Source organism: Lutzomyia longipalpis, chromosome 2 (genome assembly GCF_024334085.1).
Source record: "Lutzomyia longipalpis isolate SR_M1_2022 chromosome 2, ASM2433408v1".
NCBI lineage: Eukaryota > Metazoa > Arthropoda > Insecta > Diptera > Psychodidae > Lutzomyia > Lutzomyia longipalpis.
The window spans coordinates 14121350-14146260 of record NC_074708.1 but is presented as its reverse complement, the minus strand read 5'-3'; the positions used below and the strand labels follow the sequence as shown (position 1 = coordinate 14146260).

Sequence of the window (24911 nt, the reverse complement as noted above, 5' to 3'; positions counted from 1 at the left end):
CGATTTTTCCATCAGAACAAATCAATATTCCGAGGTCTCTTTGGTAGGCATCTTTCAAAATAAAACCGTTTTTTCCTGCATACTCTCCTGGGAATTTCTCTAACAAAATGAATAAAGTTCTTTATACTTTACGTTTACGCCAATAGATTTTCCCTTACATTTCGGTATGAGTGACCCCTAATAATATTCTATCTTTGATAGGTACCTACCTACCAAGCAAAATTTGAATAACAAATAAAAATAACTTCATCTAATAGGTCTAATAGAAAAAAATAGAAGCAGATGGACTAATGGCGACTGTGGGATCCCCTCAGAGGTCAACAGAGAATCAAAATCCATATCAATGAATTTTTTATTCATACCCACATTAAAGGGTGCTGTCAAGGGGAGACTCTGCAATAGCGGGTGAAGGACGGAAAAAAAACTTAAAAGAATTTTATATTTCGAGCTGTCATCGAATTAAAAATGGCTGAGGCAATTAATACGTTCCGGGATGTGTGACTTTGGGATGGGAAACGTTGACGGGAGGGAAGCGAAAATTCAAAGTTCTCGGTGGAAAATGGGAAAAAAAGAAGTTAAAACGCATTGCAACCAGCAATTATGTGTCTATTCCTACAACTCTGGGTGTTCTACATGCGAATGATGATAATTAATAGACAATGATACAATTTTGATTTGAATAATTGCTCCATATTTCTTTTCTTTGCATTCCTCCCTGGATCGTTTGGCATCAGTCATAAATTTTCAGGTGAAATTGCTTTTCTTCTTTTTTTTCTGTTGTACAATGAGCTGAGCCTGCTGGACAGATGAAGAAGAAATAAATTTAAAAAGAAAAAAAGTAGAACGCTGGCATTTTTCATAAAATGCAAATAGCATGGTATATACAGTGTGACATGGAAGCCACCCACTTGAGTGGGTACACGAGGGCCCCTGTAATGACAACAAATTGACTCGTGTCCAATTCTATTTTCAAGAGATGCTCCACCACAACATGATGCACACAAAACAACAAATCACGTAGCGGGCATCACCATAAAATGCTGATATATGTGGACTTTGGCATGCTCGCGAAATTTTACATTCATTTGCATTTACGTGGTGGAAAAAAACGCGGTGGGTGCGAGAGATCAAAGTGAATCCCCCGACACGTTGAAGATTTCTCCTGACTCCCATAAAGCACACGGTCGGGACGAGGAAGCGAAACGATAATCCAGATCATTTGATTGGCAGCTTGTGCCGCACTCGAGGACTGATTGATTAACCGACACAGCCCTCCTAACCGTCAAACAGCCCCCTGAATCGCACGGAATTGTCTGTGGCGGTAGGGGTTGGTCCAGCCCACACATCAACCCCGCATGAAACTCCCGGCATCATAACACAATTTACACGGTTGGCTCACACGGTGTGGCAGAAAGGCTTCACGCTGACTTCTCCGTTTGTGTTTTCCGTGACCGTTTTTTTTATTGTGACGTATTTTCTATTTTGAAAATTAAATTATTGGGTCCCAATTGAAGGGGTGATCCCGAGAGGCGTTGCAACGCATGCAGCTATACAGAGTCAAAGGGATTGACGACATTTATTTTATGATTTTTAAAAGTATATTCGTAACGTTAATAAAACGTTGAAAAAGTTCTCTAAGTTTTTCTTGTTCTTTATGTATTTTTTTTTTTATTTTTCATTAATAGTGGTGAAAATAACCTTTAAACGAACTTATTTAAACTTACATTGACAACAACTTATAGGGCCTTTAGAAATGGTTTAAATTCTTAAAAGATTCTTCTTCTTTAACTTCCCAAAAGTGAGATAAAACATTGCTCAGCTAAATAATTTTTTTTTAACTAACATTAATCCATTATTCAACATCAGAAGTAAATTAAAGAATAATATCCCTCGTATCTTTCTAAAAATGAGGAAAATAATAAAATTTTATTGGAAAGGGTGGAAAACATAGCAAAAATATTTTTTAGAATACCTACTGAATATTGAAAAAAATCTCTTAAGCACACATAATGCCCATTAAGCCCATTAAGCACATTAGATTAGATTAGATTTTTTATTGCTGAATGTCCAATGGAGGTTTACTCCTTATTAGGACTATACATAAATGGAAAAACAATTTTTAAATAAATATTTTACCTTTAATTTTTTTATTGCTATACGGTCGTAAGTTTTGGAAATCATTAAGCTCCATAAATCTAGTCTCAATTTTTAGTTCGTCATTTAAAAATCTAAATCTAACCCTCTTTTAGCTGTGATTCTTTCGTTTTATTTCGCTGAGCTTTTTATAGGATAATAAATAATTTTTCAAAATGGCATTCGTTATTGTTGAAACAATTCAAACTTTTTTATTTATTAAAAAAAATATCTGTTTTACTTGCAAAGTGTCCTAAAAGGGTTAAATATAAAATAAAGCATGAAAAAAAAACAATTCACACAGACTTCCTTTTAGCTAGAATTTTCTCGCGAAAAAATCTCTGCAATTGAAAACAGGGAGTCATTTCATTTGGGGTGCATCAATGCAACACATTTGATGATAATGAGAGGTTTGACACATTTTCCATTTGCAAACTATAATGGTTAAAGGAGAGAAAAAAAGTTAGAAAATGGGTGGAGAGAGGTCCGTGCAGATGTGTCTGTCATCGTTTTTAAGGCTGAAAAAGCGACAATATGGAAGTACGAGCGCAACATAATGGCTTAAACAATTATGTTGGTCGTATGTATTGAAAAATCCTTAAGCCACGTGCGCTCGCATTTCACATTGGAGGATTTTCCAACACACACAGCTCTTTTTAGTCACCTTTGTACCCTCGATCTCGATGGGTTGGCCACGTACCGCCCAATTCCGGTACCAAGGATCTGGTTACCTTTTAATAAATGCCCGGAATCGGCATTGAGAGCATTACGAGAGACCGGAACTATGAGCTCAGATAGACGATGGGATCTTTCCAAAAACGTCCTTTGAGGAGACTCTCTTTTCACCTCCTTTTGAGATTTGCTCAAGAAATATGATTGAATTTCATCAGGGTCTTGCAATCCTTTATTATTATTTTTTTCTAGAAATTCTCGCTCTGTCCTCTCTTTGGGCTTTTCCTCGCCATATATCCTTCATTTTCTCTCTCTGTCTCTCTCGAAAAGTGATTAAAGTAAAATGAATAGAGTCCCTGGTGGAATCTCTCTCCACATGGGATTTCTCGGAAATTGTAATTCTGTGACCCTTTCACCCCTTTTTTTCTCATTCTCAACACCGCCACACACATGCTTTGGGATGAAATTTAATTCTATTAACTTGAAATATGCGTAGGAGTGTCGCTTGCGCGGTATTTTTGGTGTGAGATGGTTATATTGAAAAGGGCGTGTTTAGTAATTTTCAATCGGCATTTCATGAAGAAATAACATGCAACTTTCCCAAATGTAAAAAATGCCCAGGAAATTTATTAGGAGATTTAATTGAATTTTTGCATCATAGCAATGAAAAATTCTCTTCTCGCACCCACATCTCTCGCTAGATGGGAAATTTTGAGCTTAAAAGCCAGAAGAAATATTTAATTTTGACAAAAACTATATATTCATAATCTTAATTAATTATGTTATTATCTTTTTAAAAAAATAGGGAATAAGTTACTTATTTATTGGAACAAAACTAACCCAGAAATATCCAGGAATTTTGTTCTATTTTCTACAAAGTTTGATTTCAAAATTATCTAGAAAGATCAGTTTTCAACTAAAGGTCTTGAAGTTTTGCTGATTTTTATGAAAATAAAAGAATTTCTGTTCCAAAAGAAAATTTTTGGGTGAACTAAATGGGTTAAGAAAATTTTATAACTCTCACAGAAGGAAGTGAATAATGAAATTTTATTGCAATTAGAAGTGGAAAATGTTGCGAAAATATCTCTCAAATCCATATTAGTGGAAAATATCTAACGAAGAAATTTTCTGCCCATTAGGCAGATGGTAATGGAAAGAAACTTCTTAATATTTTTCTTTAATTTTAATAGTTTTCTTTTATTGCTCTACGGCTATAGCTTTCTTCAAGGTACAGTGCGGTGCTTATCTTAAATTTTTTTTAAGTTCATCACTTAAAAATCTAATGCATAACCCATTTATTTTTTATGGCATTTTTAGCACTTTTCGCAGTAAATTTTAACATAAGATTTCTTTGAGTGCAAGATCGATGGGGTGGGCGATGGGAAAAAAAGAGTTGCATGGGACGTCCATTTTGAGGTGATTCCCAATCATGCAAAAATAAGGTGGAATTTCACGCATTTCCACACGAAAATTGATTTGCAAACTAATTTATTGTGTGGGTTTTATTAGCCGCGTGCATGGCGCGAAGGAAGTGGCGCAAAAACGAGGCACCTTAACACCATTGAGTAAGTTAATAATTGTAATTAAGTTGAAGTTCGGCACATATGTTTATGTCAAGATTGTCAGTCAATCGATCGAGTAATGGATGATGATGCCCAGGGCGTCTCTGGGTGCAGTTGTGGCAAAATGAAAAAAGAATCTAAACCCAAGAACCATGACCGTAAGCCGGGGCGAAGTTTGCACACCGAAAGCCACACCGCGGGAGCCCTCGTGCAGAAAGTTGCAAGGAGGTGAGATTGATATGCAAATTTTCGGTGTGGCGGTGAAATAAAATTAAATTATTAACATTCTGTTTGTGCGGATGATGTCTTAGTTCAGCCCCTCCGTGTGCGCATGGCGAGCAAGGAGTTTTTTTTTCTTTTGGGTTGATACTTTTTAACAATCCCAGATGGATTGGACACCGAGTCCATCCCTGGGAGAGAGCGCTTCACGAGATATTGATGAATTTTAGCGTTCAAAATTACTATAATTTTAAAAATCTCAAGCCTGTTATTTTGTCAATTAATTCCTTATGGGGAAAAATTAAGAGAAGCCCCGAAATATTTTACATCTCACTCCTTTTTTTCTCATCTTACCCACTGTGTTAACACATCCATTATACAACCACTTTCGATAGATGATGCGCACTTCGATTCACTTTTCCGCGATGATGGTCAAGTCAAAACTTCCCCCGGGGTGGTTTATCAATTCACGATCGTGTAGCACCAAAGCGGATGGTTACAATTTTTTTTTCGCGCGGCCATCTGACAAAAGATCACCGCATATCACTTTCACACAATAAATTAAAATAATATTTTATATACATATTAATTTATTACCACTTGGCACACAAAAGGCTCATCAATTAAATCAACCCCAATTAGTCAATGCACAAATTCCTCTCAATCATCGTACACGGTCGACGAGATATCCATCAAAATATGCGTCATGGGCTTGTCAGCAGGAGAGCCCAGGTGAGATATTGATATTCAGTGACATTTTACCTGAAAGGTTTCTCGCTAAACTTGCCAACACTTCTTTGGAATTTTTGTCTCAATGAAAAAGGGGGACTCAAATCGAATTACATTTATTTGTTGTTCTTTAATCTGCTTAATGTTTCACGGTGAAATATGTAAATTAAAAATTACTTTAGTTAAACTTTAACTGCTGATTTTAATAATTAAAAATGTTCAATCAATTTACTCATAAAAAAAATTAAAATTATTAAAATTTTGATTTTATGATTACTGATTTGTTATTTTTTCCTGAATGTCCTGAATGACTTTTCTACTGACAGAATAGATGTAATTTATTTAGGAAATTTTTTGTTATGATTAGAATTTCTTTAATTCTCTAAATTAATTCACAGGTTTCAAGAATAAATTTTGTGAAGTTTTTTTTTACAAAAATATTTTGAATTTTACATTTAATTGTTCAATATCACGCATTTTGTTCTTTTTCTCCGCTGTTTGATGACTTGATCAAGCAGAATTCTAGAATTTTTCTTACATCAAACAAATATCAGATAGAATCTCTCAATAAAGTAAATGATGATATACTTTCTTATTCAAATCCACTGACACGATAAATTCCGTGGCACCACCTCAGTGCCTCCAACTCACGCATTTCCCTCGCACTTTCTTGGTTTGTACTTTTTTTCCATTTCTTTATTTCCTAGAAAAATCTTCGAGAGAATTGATGTGTAACTTTAATATGCAATTGCTGTAAAATCCAATTAACATTCTTCAATGCGAGTTGCCAATTCCAGGAAAAGTTTCTCAACAGCATACATCCCATGCGATCATGTGACTTGTAACCCTTTTTCTTCCGTCCGCCCACAATTGTGCCAGCATACGACAATGCAGCCAGGGCGACAGAGATCCCAAGAAAAACCAGAGGCACGGGAATCCCACAGAGAGTTGAGCATAAATCTCTCACAGAGGTGACGCTCGCATCTTCAACCCATGAAGCCCAAGACTCTTCTTGAGTTTATCCCATCCTTATGTGGCTGTTTTTTCGCATTAAATAGGCGCAGAGACATTGGGCTGCAGAAAAAAAATGAAAGAAAAAAAAAGACCGACGGAGGGCTCGAAATGGTGTTTCTCTGCCGATTCAATAAAAATTGAATGAAAATAATTGCTACCTTCATGAGAGATTCATTAATAAACCACCAGATTGGTGTGCTCTTTTTTTGCTTCCATATATACCCAACTGCCTCGGAAGAAACCCACCACCATACCGGGAACGTCGTGAACATTTTTCCACAGACAGTGAGAGCGAGAGAGAAAAATAGCCGAAAAGAAATTGATGAGCCCCTCCGTGCCTTATAATTATAAAAATCCCTTCAACTTCTTCGCCTCATCCTCCCATTCATATCTCGTTTTTCGAGTCATTCCCTCAAATGATGCAGCCATGCTGACTATTTTCTCCCTTTCGGGATGTTTTGGCGCCAAAATACCCCTTCCCGTGAACCCTAAATTCCCAGACTTTTCGCAGGGTAAGCCTCAAAATCATAAGAAAGGGGTGAAAATTCCATTTAAGTATTTCAAAAAAGGCGCGATCCCTTCAATTGTTCTAGGAGGCAAACAGACACCATTAAGGTAATTAAATAACATTTTGGAAATTCAATTAAAACCATTTTCATTCACAAATTGTTTTATACATTGAATTTCATAACGTTTTTATGCTAATAATTCTATAAAGAAATCAAAAGAATTTCCTGTGACTTTTTCCATCATTTCCATTAAAGATTAACAAAGAATCTTCCACGATAAAAAGATGAAGAAAAATCACAAAAAAAATCCAACAAAGAAAATTTTAGGAAAATTACTTTTAACATTGTAAAGAGCACTTAATGTCCTTTGTCCCTCTTATGCAAGAAAGGAGCTTTTCCCGAGGGATATTATGCAATAAAAATTCTAATATAAAGAATACAAAGAATATTGTCAAAGTTTTTCTTCCTCTCTGGAGGCTTTTTAGTGCTTTTGATCCACCAAAAAGAACATGAGAACATTTTTCCTCCAAAGTGGTGCTCTAATGGAGTTTTAAAATTCATTCACTTTGGCATGAGAGGAGTTTTCTTTATGGTTAAGAAGTAACAACAAACATTATTATGTGGATTTTCCACGAAGTGAATATTATGGCGAACCGCCTCACGCCCACTTTCTTCCCGCTAATCGGCACGAGAAAGACGAGGGCAGATTGGAGGAGACAGCGAAGCGCGGAACGTGGATTGAATGTCAACTTGTCCGTTATTTAATTTAATATTGCTCGCGTGGATTGCAAAATATTCCACTTGTGCGCTATTGCCAACGCGGGGGTTCCGCAGGGCGTACAAACGTGATCCACTAGCGCACCCTCCGCCCCCTTTGGGCGCCCCCCAAACATATTAATAATTGTCGAGAATCGTGTGGCGGAATGTCTGTGGCAATTAATAATTGCGCCCATGTGTCTTCGCCGCCAAACACCATCTTACGGAGGACATTGACTTTCGCAAACGGGACTCACATCTTGGGCATCGAGAAATTACTTTGGGACTTTTTTGCCGAGAGTCGCAAGAACACTTCAGCGAGAGAGAGAGAGATTAAAAGATAGTAACGTCCATTGAAGGAATAATGCGAATCGATGGGAGAGCTTTGATTTTATCGTCTTCCATACAGGTTTTAAGCTTTCAACGAATTTATATAAGTTGTGACAGGTTTATAAAGCATTGTAGAAAAAAAATATAATGACGAGTCTCACCTTTCTCTCCATATTACCTGTTTATTGCTAATTGCTAAACGTTCTTTATAAATTATGTAGTAGAAAGAGAGATAATTGGGGGAAGTAAATTTCTTTTCTTAGGAGTTGAAGATATTCTGGAAGAAATTCTTGGTTCAGGATATTTCGTTCCGAAATTTTCTTAAAGAATAAAAATTCTTAAACTTGAAGCAGTCCAAGAAGACGTTTGTTCTTTACATTTTTGCAAATTCTAGATAGAACTTTATAATTAAATTTCAGACATTCAAATTAAAAAAAAAAAAGAAAATATTAACAGTTCTGATTTAAATTTAAGACTGATCTTCAGATTTCTCTGCTGAAAAATCTCGCTAATTTTTTAAATTTCTTAACCATTTTTTTAAGTCAGTTCCAATTCCTGGATATTCAGCATATTTTACCTAGATAGAACTAAAATACCTTTCTAATTAGGAAAAAATTAAATGCATTCTTAAAAAGCCCTGAATGTGTCAGAAAAAGACCTTTATTTGAAAAGAACTTTACGCAGTTTAGAGCAAGAGAACCCCTCATTCAATTAAGTATCGGGATATAATTTGTTCTCTTTATTTTTAGATTTTTGGATAAAAAATGGTAAAAAATGATAAGTCTAAATTAATTCAAAATTCCTTAATCTCCTTATGGAAAAATCAATACTCTTCTTACCAGGAAAAATTATCTTTTCTTAGGATTTTCAGTCCAGAAAATCAGTCTCAACAACATCTAAGACTTTAGGACTTCTGACCTGCAAAATTTTCTTTTTTTTTTACAATTTCTGAATCATTGAAGAAATGTGTTCGTGAATTGGACGTGAATGAATCGTCTTTCTCAAAGCCACAATCCTATTTATGGTGCTTTGTATTCCTTTTTCTGGCCTCTACAAAAGTCATCTGGACCCATCAACAATTAATCTTGATCACAATCGTTTATTGTTGAGGCCTCAAAAGGGCAATAATGTCATTTTGGTCTGCAACATTATGCGTCTCTCTGGAAATTTCTTCGATTTACCATTGAGAAAAGAACTAAAAGACTTTTTTTTCTTTGAAAAAAAAAAAAAGAATCTTCATTGATGGTGTTGGAAATTTTCTGGTGACACCTCCAAAAAATTTGTGAATGATTTCCCAGCATGAAGAGCCGGAGGAATGCTGGTATATGTATGTACATAGTGTTGAATGGCGTCTGGGAGTTGTGTGGTGCTCTATGAGGGACACACAATGTGAAGGTGAAAAAAAAGAGACGTACAGCGCGAGACATCCAGAGTAAACACGTGCAGAGTGCGATGGGCGGGAATGGGCTGGCTGGGGATGGATAAATGTGATATGGGCGAAGAAGAAGTTCACGCCAAGAGAGTGCCCCATTGCCGAGTGAAATGTCAACAGGTACACAAAAGCCCACAGATTGATTTGTTCCGCAAACTTGTGGCTGTTTGCTCTCTTTCTCTGCCCAAAAGGAATCATCACATATGTACATATATGTACTTTTCCTCCCCTTGGGGATTAGCGGATGGCAGGAAAAAGAAGGTATCCGGGTAGTTTATAGAGACCGTTTGTCCAGAGCCACGAGCATCCGCATAAAATCGCACCAGTGTGGCATTGCAATGAAATAAAAAAAAGAAGAATAAAAAAGAAAAACGTCCGCGAAGACGCAAAACGGGCAAGCAAAAAAATGCATCCCGTGCAGTTGTTAAAAATAATTTAATAAGAATCGAATGGATTATTTCCCTGTACACAGCATCTACATACATTTGATACAATATAAATACGATTTACGACTCATAATTGCAGGTTATATCTGTGCCAGAGAGTCGTGATCTTTGATTTAGTGAACATTTTCGCGGGCATCGAAGAACTGCTCAAGATTTTTTTTCGATAACTCCGCGTACACCAGAAAAATGAATTAATAATTCTTCGTATTCCTCCATCGTATTCTTCGTGTTTCTTTTTCTTTGCACTCTCACACAGGATCCGCGCGAATATGGAGGCTATGCGTGAGAGAGAAAATGGCAAATTTTCAGCAAAAGGGGATGCTACATTTCTTTTTCTTTTTTTTTTTAAATTCATATCTCGTTTCTCTCTGTAAGTGCAATTTAAGAGGTCGAAATTTCAGTGATGACACTTCCATCGATAAAAAAGAAATAAATGACTTTGTCGTTTCAGTTGGTATTTTATGGGAAAATGGTTCCATTCTTCTCAATTCATCATTTTTTGTATTCAAAGTGCAAGGGGGATTTATCTGAATGAAAGATTATGCAAATATTCGTTGCAGATGCGGATAAAATAGCATTTTTAAAATAGCACAAATTGCAATAAAAGAGCGCAGAAAATGATAAAATTGTACGAAATCGGCGAAAATTAAGCAAAATTGCAATAATGTCGCATTTTTGACAATTTTATCACATTTTTTTTGCTTTTTTAATTGTTTTTATGCAATTTATACTTCATTTTTTTATAATGAGAGTGAAAAAGGAAAATTTTAAATTTTACATTGGAGCATCGTAAATGGTTGATTAAACGAATTAAGCAATAATGAATCCCAATTTCCAGAGCTTTCGGCATTCTTTGGCTATTGGAGGATAATATACAGGCACTAAGAATGAAACAGAGTGTCAGGAGCTCTGGCAATTGATACGCTTTATTGCTTTTTCTAGTATTCTCAACGTTCATCGGAGAAGAAAAGGTATATTTTTCAACTTACTTTTATTCTTTTATTTTGAACAATTTATAACTTTTATAAATTGTTATATTAGAAAATATAAAATATTAACTTTTAAATAAATATTTCTAAATTATATTAAGATGATTCGAAGTAATATTCGTATTATTCGGCAGAAAAAAAATCCAAATATTTCACAGATAAAGACCCCCTGACTCCAAAATATGGAATTTAACATAAAGAGCAATTTATGTGTGGCAAAAATTAACATTTTGAACCATAAAAATCTCTCCTAAATAACTTAAATGCCAAATCGAGACGTCGCTGGACAAAATAGCTGATTTTAAGTGAATATGATTAAATTTATTTTAACTGGTGCATAAAAGTCAATGGCACGCAATTTATTTCCATTTAGGCGAATATCTTTGACTTTTTGGTTCCTTTGAAAGTTATTGATTTTCACCATTGCAAATCCCATAAAAAGATCTTACCAGGGAGTCATCTCACTTGCATGACACGTTCGCAAAAAAAGGTATAAAATAGATGCGGTTTGAAATGGTTAAAAATAATTAAAATGCAAGTTCGTGGCATTTTGCGTTGCGCCGAGAAAGACTCTCCATCGCTGAACCATGCAATTTCGACTTAATCACAATTTGTGCATCAAATTGAACTCTCTTCTTCTTTACTGCTTCTGTAAAGGAACATGCTGACTTGACTCCAAAAGATTACACCGGAGAGAGGTAGCTGGCAACATTCTGTTAATATCTGCACTTCACCATCCAATTCATACAACCGCCAAGCAAAGAGTTTTCTTCCTCCTTTTCTCTAGTAAAAACCTTAACCAACTCTCATGTGCCATATAATCAAGTTGTTCCAACAAATCTATCCACCCGCCTTTCCCCTTTCGGTCGTCCAACACCACACTATGTAAGTAGTCTAATACACCCCAAAGATGCTCCATCAATTGCAGTGTTTGTCTTGCATTGGACTTTTTCGCCATTTTAAATACTATTAGTTGATTGCGCTTCTCGACTTTCTTCAATTGAAATCAATTGGAAACTATTGGAAAGAGACGTTTTCTTTTGCACTCTTTAATTAAACACCAAGGCGATTGCTCCGAAGACACCATGCTATTAGCCACATAATTGATTGCATTTTCTTGAATTTCACAACAATTTCATTTAAGCCCTCTTTCCTTGGCGAAGAAATTCTTTTTGCATTGCATAAGCTCGCCCCTTCCACGCGTGTGTGATGTGCCCCTGAAGAAGTTCACAGCAAGAGGGTTGCAACAATGAAGAATTTATCGCCATTGCAGTTGCGGATAAATTTCTCGCGCAATTATAAATGCATATTGAGAAAATAATCGTGACCACAGCGAACTCATCAGTTTCCCTCAATAATTCATCGGGGAAATTGGCTGCGAGGGAAAATAGCGTCAATGTGAGTTTGCATCTTTTGCACAATGAACGACGGGGGTTGTTGGGCTCTTTGCGCGATAATTAATTCAAATGCCACCCCCGTGCCGATATTGAGGAGGAAATTGCGATGATTTTTGATTGTCGGAAGCTAAGCACTTAATGACAGCACTGTGGTCAGGTAGAATCTCTCAATAATTCACCAGCTAATTACATACCTCCACCATCATTGCGGACATTGATGATGGAATTTAATAATTGAGAGACGAAGTTGCATTTTACCCGTATCCACAGAAAGGTATTATATGAATTTTCCCGCGAGGAATGAATCAAATGCAAAATACTCGAGATTACCGACTATTCGCAAGAATTATTATTTTTATTTTTAGATAGAAAAAAAACGTGTTTAACATTGAGATCTTATCTTAAGGAGCTGATAGATTTTCTTGTCTAGTAAACAAAGATTTTTCTGATGTTTAAGGTTTAATTAATTGAAAGTGCTTTGATAATAAAGTTGTTTCAGAATGTTCTTAATTTTATGAATCTGCAGGTAAAAGTTTTAATTTAATAATTTAAAGAAAGTCAGTTAAGATTATTAAGAGAACGATTTTTTGGCGTTTCTTTTTCATGTTTAACTAATCTTTTTTTAACTTTTTAATTTTCTTTCCTAACGTTCTGTTTTTTTTTCTAAAAGATGAGAAATTCATTTTCTAACGTTTGACTTTTCTTTTTTTAATTTGACGTTTATTCTAACAAACATTTGAAGTTTTTCTTTCTAAAATTTGACGATTTTTCGTAGCATTTGAAAAAAATGTTTTTTTCAAGTAGTTTTTAGACTGACTTTTTTGAATTGCCCAAACTTTGAGAATGTTTAAACCACTCAAATACCCTCCATAGTTGATCTATGTATGTATGTATATCTCTATAACAATAAAAAATCGGAAAATTCACAAAATTGTTCATCTTAAATCTTTCTATTTAAATTATATATTTCTCAACGGATTCTTATTAATTCAAATGTTCAAAACGACGTTTTAAATCAAACGGCTTTTTAATAAGATTTCATAAGAATTATTGAGAATTCTTCTTCTCTATTCACGATGCCGACATAGTATTCTCAATTGATTTCCCCTCCTTTCCTGAGTGGGGGAGTAATCTCTCACCTCTTTTCATTCTCAGAATGTGGTGCTCTTCCCAATGACATAGAATTGTGCGGAGAACAATAAAATATTCCATGACATGAGAAAAAAACACATGGTGGTGGACACTCCATACTTGGGTGAGGGATTTGTGGTTCTCAAGCTCGACGATGGTAATACTTGTGGAGCTTCTTTTTTGGATTGCGGACAATTTATGTAAATTGCTGTGAGGACTGTGAGGAAGTTTTGCAAAAAAAAAAATTCCTCGGATATGGTCTCTTGTTTTACTACTTTTATAGGAGGAAAAAGAAGAAAAACTCAAGCCACGGGGGTTTGTCAAAATTGGATAATTTATGATGTGTTTGTGAATTTTTTATTGAAAAATCATGTTGAAAAGTGGACAAAAGTACAACCCTTTCTGTAAATGCTTCTTGGTAGTCATAAGATAGATGATATAGAGACGAAGTAAATCCCCATCATTTTTCCTACCCACAAAATGGTATCCAATATTGGAATTATTTATGACACATCCAATAGAAAATATAGCTATATGGCTCGCTTTGGAATAAAGTATCGTTCAGTTGCAATTGATAGGTGAATTATGTCATTATTGGTATTTATGTGATATCACATATTTATAAGAAGTTAAAATTGGTGTCTTGCTATTCAAATTACAATCAATTTTCAATCCTTTTCCCACCCATTGTGGCCGATGAAATAACACTGATTTCCCATTTCCGTATATAATGTCTTATTCCCAAAAGTATGACCAATTTTATTTTATATACATATGCATTGCTAGAAGCAGAGGCTTTCTACGAAATCCCCTCATCATCGTTGGGGTATATCATTTAAAATCCCGCGCTTGAATTATTTGGAGAGATTCCTCATTTTCGGCTTTTGATTAATTTATCAATCAATTGTCAGAGGACAAAATCCCATAATATTTTGACTCATACTTTTCCTCAAAAAAAGACCTAATAAGTCCATCGATCAATCATAGAATTTTAAGCATTTTATTTGAATTTAAAAAAGATCCTCTAGCTTTGTAAAAAAAAAATCCATCCCTCAATTAATGCCAAAACCACCCCATGTCGAAAATCTTTCGTTCTGCTAAAATTTCTCTACTCACCAGATAAATACAAAGTTGCAATTTCCCTTTTAGCCGTATTTACCCAAAACTCTGTAACGAGATGATAATGATTTTATGGCGGAAATTTGCACATCTCAATAAAATCATGCGCTCAATTTTAATCTCAAAGGCACGCACCGGACTATGAGGAAGGAGGGGTGGATTTTATTGAAATGACTGGCGTATTCCTCCGCGAATATAAAGCTAAAGGCTTAATTGTCATTTCCCGTGACTCCAACATTCAAAGAAGGGGGGCTCACAGGGTAATTTCACGTGTGCGTCTCTCTATCAAGGAGCTCTCTCGAGAGAATTTTGTTTTATCGTTTTACTGGCGCGGAAATTTAAAGAAAAAAGGAATCCCTCGATTCATCATTGTTGCAACCGAGTCACAAGCCAATTGGATGGTATAATGTTTTGAAAACAAATAACATGTTAACACGTGAACTTTTATATGGTTCGTTTATTTTATAAAATTCTCCACCACTGAAGATGCATAGATAGAGAGATTAAAAAGTTACGCGGTTTCATGGCTCTATAAAATGTAGATGAACTTTTGGAGCATCTTTTAAAGCTGGTGCAGCTGAATTTAATTTTAACGTAAATAATTCATTCATGTTTTAGATAAAGTCTAGCTTTATAGCAAGCTGTTTCTAAAAGGATATGAGATCATCACGAAGGTAGGAATCTTTTTTTTTTGTAAAGTGTTTTAAAGACAAGCGTATTGAGCGCAAAATTCCTATTATTTCGTTCTGAATTCTGATTAAATATTTGCAGAAATTCCTTAGAATCCAGTAGAGGAGGTTATTCATTTTTAAATGGGATTTTCAGACGTTATAAATAAACGTCAAACCTCTGACGCGTTCCAGAGCGATGAAGAAATGTAAATCGTTAAAAGAGAAATGTCAAATCTTATAAAAACGACGTCTAGCCTTACAAATTCATGTCAATTTTTTTTAAAAACGTCAAATGTCAGGAAAAAGACGTCAACTGTTATTTATATGTTTTTATCTTAATCTGTATAAATCTTTATTCAAATAGAAGAATTAAAAGAAAAACCTAGAACAGATATCTCTACTCCTCTGATAAATAAGGGCGACAATGCGAGTTTTTCGTGATTTCAGCAATGTTTTGAAAAGAATCGATTGCTAAAAAAAAGGTGCTCTATCAAAATCCGCAAAATTGTTCTAAAAACAATAATTTTCCTTCAATTCTCTCTTAAAAATTTATTACTTTAATGAGATTTCAGTAATATTATAATGTGAGAAAGGTGAGTTACATCATATTACCATTTAACATGATCAAATTAAACCCCTTACCTTGAGATCATAAAACTTCAATTCACAACATTCCCCCCTGAAAATGTCTCTATTCATACTACATCGCGTTAGAAGTTCTAAACTTTGTGTTGATGAATTAAATTAAAATTCTTCTCATGATCAAATGAACAAATTTGCTCAGAGGCATTTTCATGCGCTATTATTATCTTGCTTTGGTGAATTAGAAAAAAAATAATAAAAACACGGAGGCATGAAGGTGAGAAGAGTGCCACTGAATAATGTGTCGCACCTTAGAAAAATCCATATAACTAATCATGATAATGTACATACATATAGTGTATGTTCTATGTTGCCTCCTAATAGTAATGATTACAAGCCAAATAAAGCAGTCATTATTTCTGAATTAACAAGGTGTGGAGAAAATTGCCTCGTGTTCACCGACGAAAATTTGTTGCGGCCGCATCAGGAATATAGGTAGCCAGCAATAATTCACAAGTTTGGATGAAATTAATGTTAAAATAATCAATTTCCACACCATATATACATATACTATTCACCTCTATGACTATATACCTACATACAAATGCCCCCCACCCACGTATTCATTTGCACCCAAAAATATTGTCACCCATTCTTGTGCACGAGGTGTGATTAATTCAATTTCTAGGGAAGGATAATCACAATTTGAAGAGAGTGAAATAGTATAATAACAAATGAACTTCCATACCTAATGAGACTCACATTAGCTCTCTGTGTGAGTCTTTTTTTTGTGACCCACGCGCGGGGTGTTCTTGTGTCGCCCGCTATTTTGGGCTTCTGCCACACAATGGCCCGCACCTGAAAATTAATTTTTCCATTCGACTACATTCCAATTGGTCGTGGATTGTTAATTTTCGTTAATTTCTTCATTTCATAATTACTTAATTGGCTGTTTATTCTAATACATATAGGATAGCGGGGCACGTGAACTTAATTGAGCCACCCCGCATTACACAAACCCAAAAATTATACAAATTCTCTCGTTTGGTAGGCTCTATCACACTCTGGGTGGCAAATTATTCCTTAAAAAAATTTATAACATTTCAAACTATTTAAACTTCGGTAAATTATCGAAAAACCCAAATCAAAGCAAATTAAATTTTGTTTCTGATTTAAGTGCCTCTTGCGGTTACTTTTAAAATTTGCAATGTTTTGGACATTTATAGGACTTTTTGAAACCTTTAATTTGAGTCTAATTTGATTTAAATCGGCCAAGCCGTTCTCCAGTTATATCAGAATAACATCTTTTAGCCTTAGGGTGGCCTTAATTGCTAAAATGCTTGATCGATTTTTAATATTGAGCTGTTCAATATACTAAAACTTGAAATTTTGACTATATAGCGGCCATCTTGGATTTTTAAAGTTTTCTAGCTAAAAATTAATTATATCCGACCAGGTTGAATCATTACCACAGTTTTCGTAATGTGGAATGTCTCAAACGTGGTTATACTGAGTTTGAGCCCGATCTGAAATATTCAGTCTTTACGACGGTTACAACACTTGGTATAAACCAGGAAGTGGAATACCAAGTTATAAAATTTAAAATAAACAATAATTTTTAAATGATTCTTAATAAGAGATAGTAAACTCTAGACACTGAAGAGAACACCTGTTCTGAACACATCTTATCAGTGCAACTGATTAGCGTAATGTGAGATAAATAACTTAAAATCATTATTGTTTAATGTTTATATTACTCTCAGATAAGATATTTACTCAAGTACCTTTGTTATCTAGAACAAAGCTATATTGTGACTTTCAAATTTCTTCAAAAAAGACTGCTTTAAAGATGAGATATAAGGCGTATACCGTCTGATGTTATAACAGTAGCAATCTTGCATTTAATGCGATTGCACGTAATTTAAGCGTGGAATAATTTAATATTTCTACTGTTTGACGTTCGCTTAAGTTTCCAATTAAAGAATCTCCTAAAATTTCGGCTATGACTAAATTCGACAGTGTTGCAAAACTTTGGAAAGGAGAAGACGATACAAATAAACTTTTCCACGAAAATGTCACTGTAGGTCGTGCTGTGCTGTATTTACTTAAGATTAGTTCAGAAAAAATTTGCCAGATTAGTGCTGATGATGGAAGCCAAAGAACCAACAATGAGATTTATGAGGCAACACTTAGGATTGCACTAAAGCTTCAGAAACAAGGATGCTCCAAAGGAGATGTTGTAGGCTTTGTTTGTCGAAACAGTCACGATCTCACACCGGCTTTCTTAGCATCCCAATACTTGGGAGCTCCTACAAATGCTCTGGATATTTCCTTTACAAAAGGCTAGTTAAAGTTTTAGATGTACTCGGAGTTCTTATCAAACATTTATTTTCCTAATTTGTTTAGAAGAAATCTCGCATATGTTTAGAGCAACTAAGCCAAAATTTGTCTTCTGCGACAACGATGCGGTGGGAAAAGTTCAGAGTTCGCTTCATGAAATTGGAAATAGAGCTACAATAATCATATTAGGGGAGAAAATAAATGGTTTTGCTCATATTAATGATTTCTTGGACGATGACGTGGATGAAAGGGAAATAACGTAAGTAGGAATGTCATTTAAAAACAGACAGTTCGTTAATTTTATGGTGTCTACAGAAACTTGGTGCTTCATCCACCAGAAGTAGACAGAAGATCATGCTCATCCATCATCTGCTCATCTGGAACAACAGGGCTACCAAAAGGTGTTGCAGTTTCTCATGAAAGCCTACAGATCATGTTCTGCAGACCAATCAACCAACTACTCGGACCATCAAATTCAATATTCTGCTTTAGTTCACTTTACTGGCTTTCTGGCTACATTTCGATGTTTAGAGGATTCTTCATGGGTGCTCAGAGAATAATCACAACCAAGACCTTTACTCCAGAATTAATGATTTCAATTATAAAAGAATACAACGTTACCCTCCTAATAAGTCCTCCAGCTCAAGCTGCGCAACTCATGAATTGTCCACTCTTTGAAAAAGACACCCTGGCTGGATTAAATAACTACACATGTGGTGGAAGTATGGTGACTAAAGAGCTGTCTAACAAAATGAAGCAATACCTCCCCAAAGGAGCATTAACTATTGTCTATGGCATGACCGAGAGTGGAACTATATCTACTGAATCTTCTCAGTCATTAAAAGGTTCTGTAGGAAACTTGACTGCTGGTTGTACTGCAAAAATTACTGATGACGATGGAAGACTTCTAGGCTTCGGAGAATCTGGAGAAATCTGCGTTCAAACTAAAAGTCAATTCCTGGTAAGATATATCACTCCTTTTTTTCTAAATGTCTCAAGAATAAAAAAAAACTTCTTGAACAGGGATATTACGGCGATCCAGAATCTACTAAGGAAATTCTAGATGAAGATGGGTGGATTCATACAGGGGATCTGGGTTATTTTGATGAAGACGGTTTACTTTTCGTAACTGGACGGAAAAAGGATATTCTAAAGTATAACAATTTCCACGTAACTCCATCCGAAATTGAAGAGATTCTTGAAACTCATCCAGGAGTATCCCAAGCAGTTGTTGTTGGAATTCCTGATCCAGTCTTTACTGATCTACCAGCTGCTCTTGTAATTTGCAAACAGGGAAAACAAGTCTCGGAAGAACAACTCACGGAAATGATTGAGAAAACTCTGCCTGACTACAAAAAACTTCGTGGAGGCATTTATTTCGTTGATAACCTTCCAATGACGGCATCAGGAAAGATACAGAAATTTAGGGCAAAGGACATAGCAATTGGCCTGTTTAAACAGAGAACAATACGCCATAAATTGTAAATCGTAAATAAGGAACAGTTTTCGAGATAATTTCGATGAAAAATTGAGTATTCTGTTTCCTATTCTCGATATTTCGAGATTTTAACGATTTTTTTTGAAGATTTCTTCCCATGGGTACAAGTCACTTAATAAAATTCTCCAATAAAGTCTTAAACGATTCTTAATGATTTTTTTTCATAAGGAAGAGGGGATATATTAAATTTTACGTAAAGTGTTTCAAATCCCGCCACTAAATTGCCAATTAAATTTGCATATAAATATAATTTTAAATGTCTGAATCAATTAAATGGTCATAAAAAAATTCGCTTATTAATTGTGACCAATTCAGTTGGAATTAATATGTTATGGCAAAAAATGTTGCTTTTTACACAACTTTGTAGCATTCTGTGTACAACAGTTTTCAATTTAATTGATACTTATTAAAAAAAAAAAGAAATTAAATGTAAATCGAAACTATTGCCGTAGATTTCGAAAAACTTTACGTTATTGAAAAGAATTCGTTTGTAAATAGTTAAAAAAAAATCCAGTTGTATTTTTTATTAAAATTTTTGTCTAGAAGAATAAAGAAGATTTTTAAGCAAATTGACATAGATTATGTATTTGAAAATAAAGGCGTTCAGTTTACACACTTTCCATTGGAAAAACTCCTCACACAATGCAATACATATAATAAAGGAAACTCAACATAATCCAATTAAATTCAACCAAGTTTTGCATCACATCAATTATGGGGTTTTTCCTTAAAGTGCGAACGGCTAAATTGATTGAAGTTTATTGCATTAATATCAGAAATGAATATTAATCTCCAGGAGTGAGAGGTGAGAAAAAGTTTTCTGCATTTTAAATTACTTAACGAGACATAACAAATTACGGATAATTGCTCAATCTCTTGCGCGTTGGCGGGAAATCTTTGCAAAATTCTTTAATTTTTTTTCTTATTAATCAAATAAAAAAAATAAATTTCTTGGAATTGGGCGTTTGGGAGGCTAATGCTGAGGTAAAAGAATCTATTGTTGATCGAGCAACAACCATAGGAGAGAGCCTCTGTGAGAATTAGATTTTTTTGTGTGCCTAGTGTGAACATATTGCGTGTCTGATGGACGTTAATGCTTGCGCCGTATCAAGAGAGCAAAAATGCGGAATGAACAAAAAAATGAGATATGATTTTTCACTGAATGGACGCTTTTTTTTCGTGTGCCTCTGTGCATCACGTATGGAATAAATCAAATGAAAAGTGTAATGAATATTTTTCCACCATTTTCTCCGGAGGTCCTTTTTGTTCTGGTTGAAGGTTAGCGGGGGTGTTGTGGAGTGTGTGGTTTGCGGTGGTATTATATGTATTACGAATGTGGGGTTCGCCTCTGTTGGTTACAGTTGGATGCCATAAATCTTCAAGCACCCGGGGGCGTTTTGTTTTGATCACTGCTCGTTGAGCAGTTGAATTGCACCCCCAAATTTTCCACCCTCACCCTTCTTATGTTGAGCGAATCATTTGGAATTATATTGCAACAAGACCCATTGAAAGTAAATACACCTCCGGAGTAATTTATTTATTTATATGTGCACTCCAGGGAGTCGTTGGTGTGTGGATTTTTCTTTCTGGAAGCTTGACGAATTTGTTGCAGTCCGTTTTTCTGGAGGGAAGAAGCAACAAGGAGGGGATTTGAGGGCATACATATATAGGAAAGAAAGAGAACCTGGCGGGGAGAAAATGTTAATTACCCTGTGAATGACTCACAGATTTATGAGATTTCATCCCATTAAGTTGTCTGATGGAAAACCATCAAAAGTCGATGATCTCGACGGTTCCCCCTCCGCTTGCGCACCTTCGTCCACCCAGGGGCACTTTGAGTTAATTTTCGGGAACATTTGGTCACTCTTAATGCGATCCCAGATGGTTAATGTGAGCCACCAGAGTAAAATGACTCCCCCAAGCCAGACTGAAAACTTCTTCGCATGAAGAGAGAGAGCATTTGTGATGGTAACCACTTAATTTTCTTTTTAGCTATTGTGGTATTTTACATTACAAAACGATGACAAATGTTGTGTCCCACCCGTGGAAAATACCTCCTCAACTTCTTGTTGATGCGTATTCCATCCAATTGCGTCAAGAACGCTCCATTGCCACGCAATCGTGCGCAGACAAGGCTGGGTGAGGTGATAAAAAATGGGTGTTTTGTAGAGATGATCCCATAAATACAAAAATAAATAAAAAGCCCCTGATGATGGCCAATTATAATCGAATCATCGCGAGAGAATTTCCAAAATATTCTCCGCCGAACTTCAATCAAAACGTCGCTCCAGGGTGAAATCCCTCTTATTCATGTGTAAGAAATTCCCTCCTTAACCGTGATTTCCCAACGTGTGAGGGAGAGAAAATCATGAAAAAGAAGCCCCAAAAATACATTTACATAGCATGCCCTACATATAGCATATATCACAATGGACCCATATTTCACTTTGCGTGCTTTTCCATTCCGCGGATGGTGGATTGACAACCCCAAATCAAAATTCACCTCGAATCACTATAATCGAACATTCACGATGATACCTTCTGGATGATGGTAGAGATGAGCTTGAGCATTCACTCCTGGGGTAGGCATTCTCAGCATTCCCCCATAATTACGATTTTTACACACCATCTAATGGATCACGTGATTAATTGCTCAATGGATCAAATTTCTTGCACTTTTGCTGTCTTCATCTGTGATTTCACAAATTTTCACCTTCAGTGCCAACAGAACGGCGGCACAATCTGGGTGAAAGGGCCATTATTGGCAGAGTTTTTGCCCCCCAAAAGTGGTCCTCGTTGCAGAGAGAAAATCTTAAGTGGACAACTTGTGGGGACAACAGAGTTGTGAAGGCATTTTTAATGGAACCCAAATGGAATCTGAGAGAAAGAGACTTAATGTTGAGCCTCAAGGAATTTTGTACGATTAATAGGACTGGCAGAGTTGAGGCCTAAGTCGCAATTCTGCTTATTTTCTGAAGAGTTTTCAGTATATTTGAGGTCAAGCTCTAAACGATTATTCAACTGAATTTTATTCAATTGTTTATTCCCTTAAGCTGCACAGATCTGGGTCATAGGGACTTGTCAATATTTTATTCTCTATTGCAGAGAATCCTTTTGTTTTGCATGACATGTAACATCTACTTATTTTACCATTATTGATGCATAAAGTAATTTATTGTGAAAATTCTAAGAATACCTATGTAGAATGTTTCCCAGAAAATTCAATTCAATTTAGAATTAGACCATTTATCAGTGTTTTGCGAGAAATTAAATATTTTATAGTAAAAATTCTTAATAAATTGGTAATAGGGCTTTCCTGAGGACTCTACATACTCACCTTTAATTTTCAATTAAAAGTAATTTGTTAATAACTGCTAATTCAATTGAAAAGTTGTTGAATTTTCGGTTCGTTTCCTGAATATTTATTTTTTAATAATTTTAAGAATGCTTAATACATTCAATCTTATAAAAATAATTAAACTGACTTAAATTTAAGAAAAATATAACCTTTTCGTTTCGATCAGTGTATGACACAATGTTCCTTAAAGGGTTAAAATCTTTCTTTCTTAAATTCTTTTATTTTCTCATAGAAAAAGAATATTTTGCAAAGGTAAATCACTAAAAAAAATATTTCAAAACCTTTTTGACGCACCATTTCTCCCTCAACTCTGGATATTAAGTACCTCTATACTTTGTGAAAAGAGAAAAAGTGGGTGGATGAATATTTTTGGCCCACTTCTCGCTGAGATATCAAATATCACCCCCATAATACACATGGCAACAACAATTCACTCTGTGTGGGGGAGAGCTTTTCTCGATATCCCACCCCCCGCGCACGCTCCCCACGTGAATTCTTCCCCCCGTGCCATCGCCCCATCCTCGGCATCTGGAACATACAAATGAGTCCCAATACAATTTCTGTAAACCCTGTGTAGGCGTGTCGCATCCATAAATCACCTTGAGTGCACCCACTCGGGGTTAGCTTTTCCTCTCTACGAAGGAGCACCATTCACGTTTTGCCACCCTGCTCCCGTCGCATTTGGGGGGTGGGAGGGAGCAGCTCAAGATAAGTACATCCATCGAGGGGTGTTCTATATACAGTGAGCATCCCTCGAATTGTGTGTGTGCTGTGTACGGGGAGAGAAAACCCATCGATTCGCTACTTACATTGCATAACACAACACCACAATCTATCCACGTCTTGAGATCTGCCCTGAATTCACAGAGAATTCAAAGGATTCATGTGGGAGGTGGTTGAATACAAAAGTGACAGGCAACCAAATTCCCTGGCATATATTTATTCAGGAGGAGAATACGAGAAATTTTGCTGATCTTGCTTCCTTTTACGGGATTTTTGCAATAAAATGTAAATTTTCTCGCCTGAAAGGATTTTCTTTTATGCTCAAATGTCGGTCAGACGCAATTCGTTTTATATCCTTTCTTGATTTTTTTTAAACAACTCTTGCAATTTAATTTGTTACACGGAAACGTAAAATAATAATCGACTCAGTATACCTATACGCATAAAGCAAAATTAAAGGTAGTTATTTCGGACTAATAAAATTAAACGCATTAACCTTTAAATTTCAGGACGCCCTAAAAATAAAAAGTATAAATAAATTACTTTTCAATCATTTCTTGTAAAAATATTCCAGCCATTCCAGCACAAGTTCAACGATTTTTCCTTCCCAATTAGTAGTCAAAGAGAACCACTCAATCGATGAAAAAAGATCCCATTGAAAATCCACAACTGATAATTGCTCTCGTGAAAAATTCCCTCTAATTTCATTAAATGCAACTCCCAGCATTCCCGTGATAAAATTAAAAGGAAAAACAAGAGTAAAAGAATAGCAGAGTGATTGCAATAGTGGTAAAAATATATATCTGCGTACACCCCATTTAGTGAGGAGAAAAAAAAAACAGAGAAATATTTGCCATGTAACATCAAATTCCGGGAATTTTATTACAATGATGATGATGAAAAAAGGCCAGACATTTTGTTGTTGGCTTTCATCAGCTATAAAATTGCACTCCCTGTAATTAATTTCTGCAGCGCGTATATAATTTTAATTAATTAATTACTTTTTGTACACCATATTTTATTATTCTGTGTTGTTCGTAGAGTTTCACTCATTCCAAACACTCTCCGCAGAACTCTCTGTGACTCTTCCTAAGGGGACATTATCTGTGTCAATATTCTGTGTTATGCTATTTCCTGTTTCATTAAATTCGTCTGAAAACTCGATTCTATTCTATATAGAATAATTTTCAAGATACAAATGCTTCGTTATTCTATTTTAAAATTTCTAACGTTTTGAGGATCGATTTTCTGGTTTTTAGATATTTCGTAAAACGAATTTTTAAATTCTTATGTTTTGAGCA

At 35.3% G+C, this 24911-nt stretch overlaps 3 protein-coding genes across 4 annotated transcripts in view; 1 reads left to right on the top strand and 2 right to left on the bottom strand.

Moving 5' to 3' along the window:
• Nucleotides 1–24911, bottom strand: part of LOC129790857 (uncharacterized) — a 679906-nt gene that overhangs the window by 588234 nt on the left and 66761 nt on the right. The window lies entirely within an intron of this gene.
• LOC129790870 (transcription factor Sp9-like) overlaps nucleotides 1–24911 on the bottom strand; it is a 76385-nt gene that overhangs the window by 33314 nt on the left and 18160 nt on the right. The gene's annotated exons all lie outside the window — the stretch shown is intronic.
• LOC129790862 (uncharacterized) lies at nucleotides 17579–19680 on the top strand. The gene is made up of 4 exons (XM_055828669.1): nucleotides 17579–18033; nucleotides 18098–18290; nucleotides 18347–18992; nucleotides 19055–19680. Exons 1-4 carry the CDS (start codon nucleotides 17694–17696, stop codon nucleotides 19514–19516), a joined length of 1641 nt encoding a protein of 546 aa, XP_055684644.1. The 5' UTR covers nucleotides 17579–17693; the 3' UTR covers nucleotides 19517–19680.

Coding starts and splice junctions, on each gene's coding strand:
- LOC129790862 (XM_055828669.1), top strand. CDS start 17,694: ATGACTAAATTCGACAGTGTTGCAAAACTTTGGAAAGGAGAAGACGAT. Junction 18,034..18,097: donor GGATATTTCCTTTACAAAAG/GCTAGTTAAAGT, acceptor TAATTTGTTTAG/AAGAAATCTCGCATATGTTT. Junction 18,993..19,054: donor AAACTAAAAGTCAATTCCTG/GTAAGATATATC, acceptor CTTCTTGAACAG/GGATATTACGGCGATCCAGA.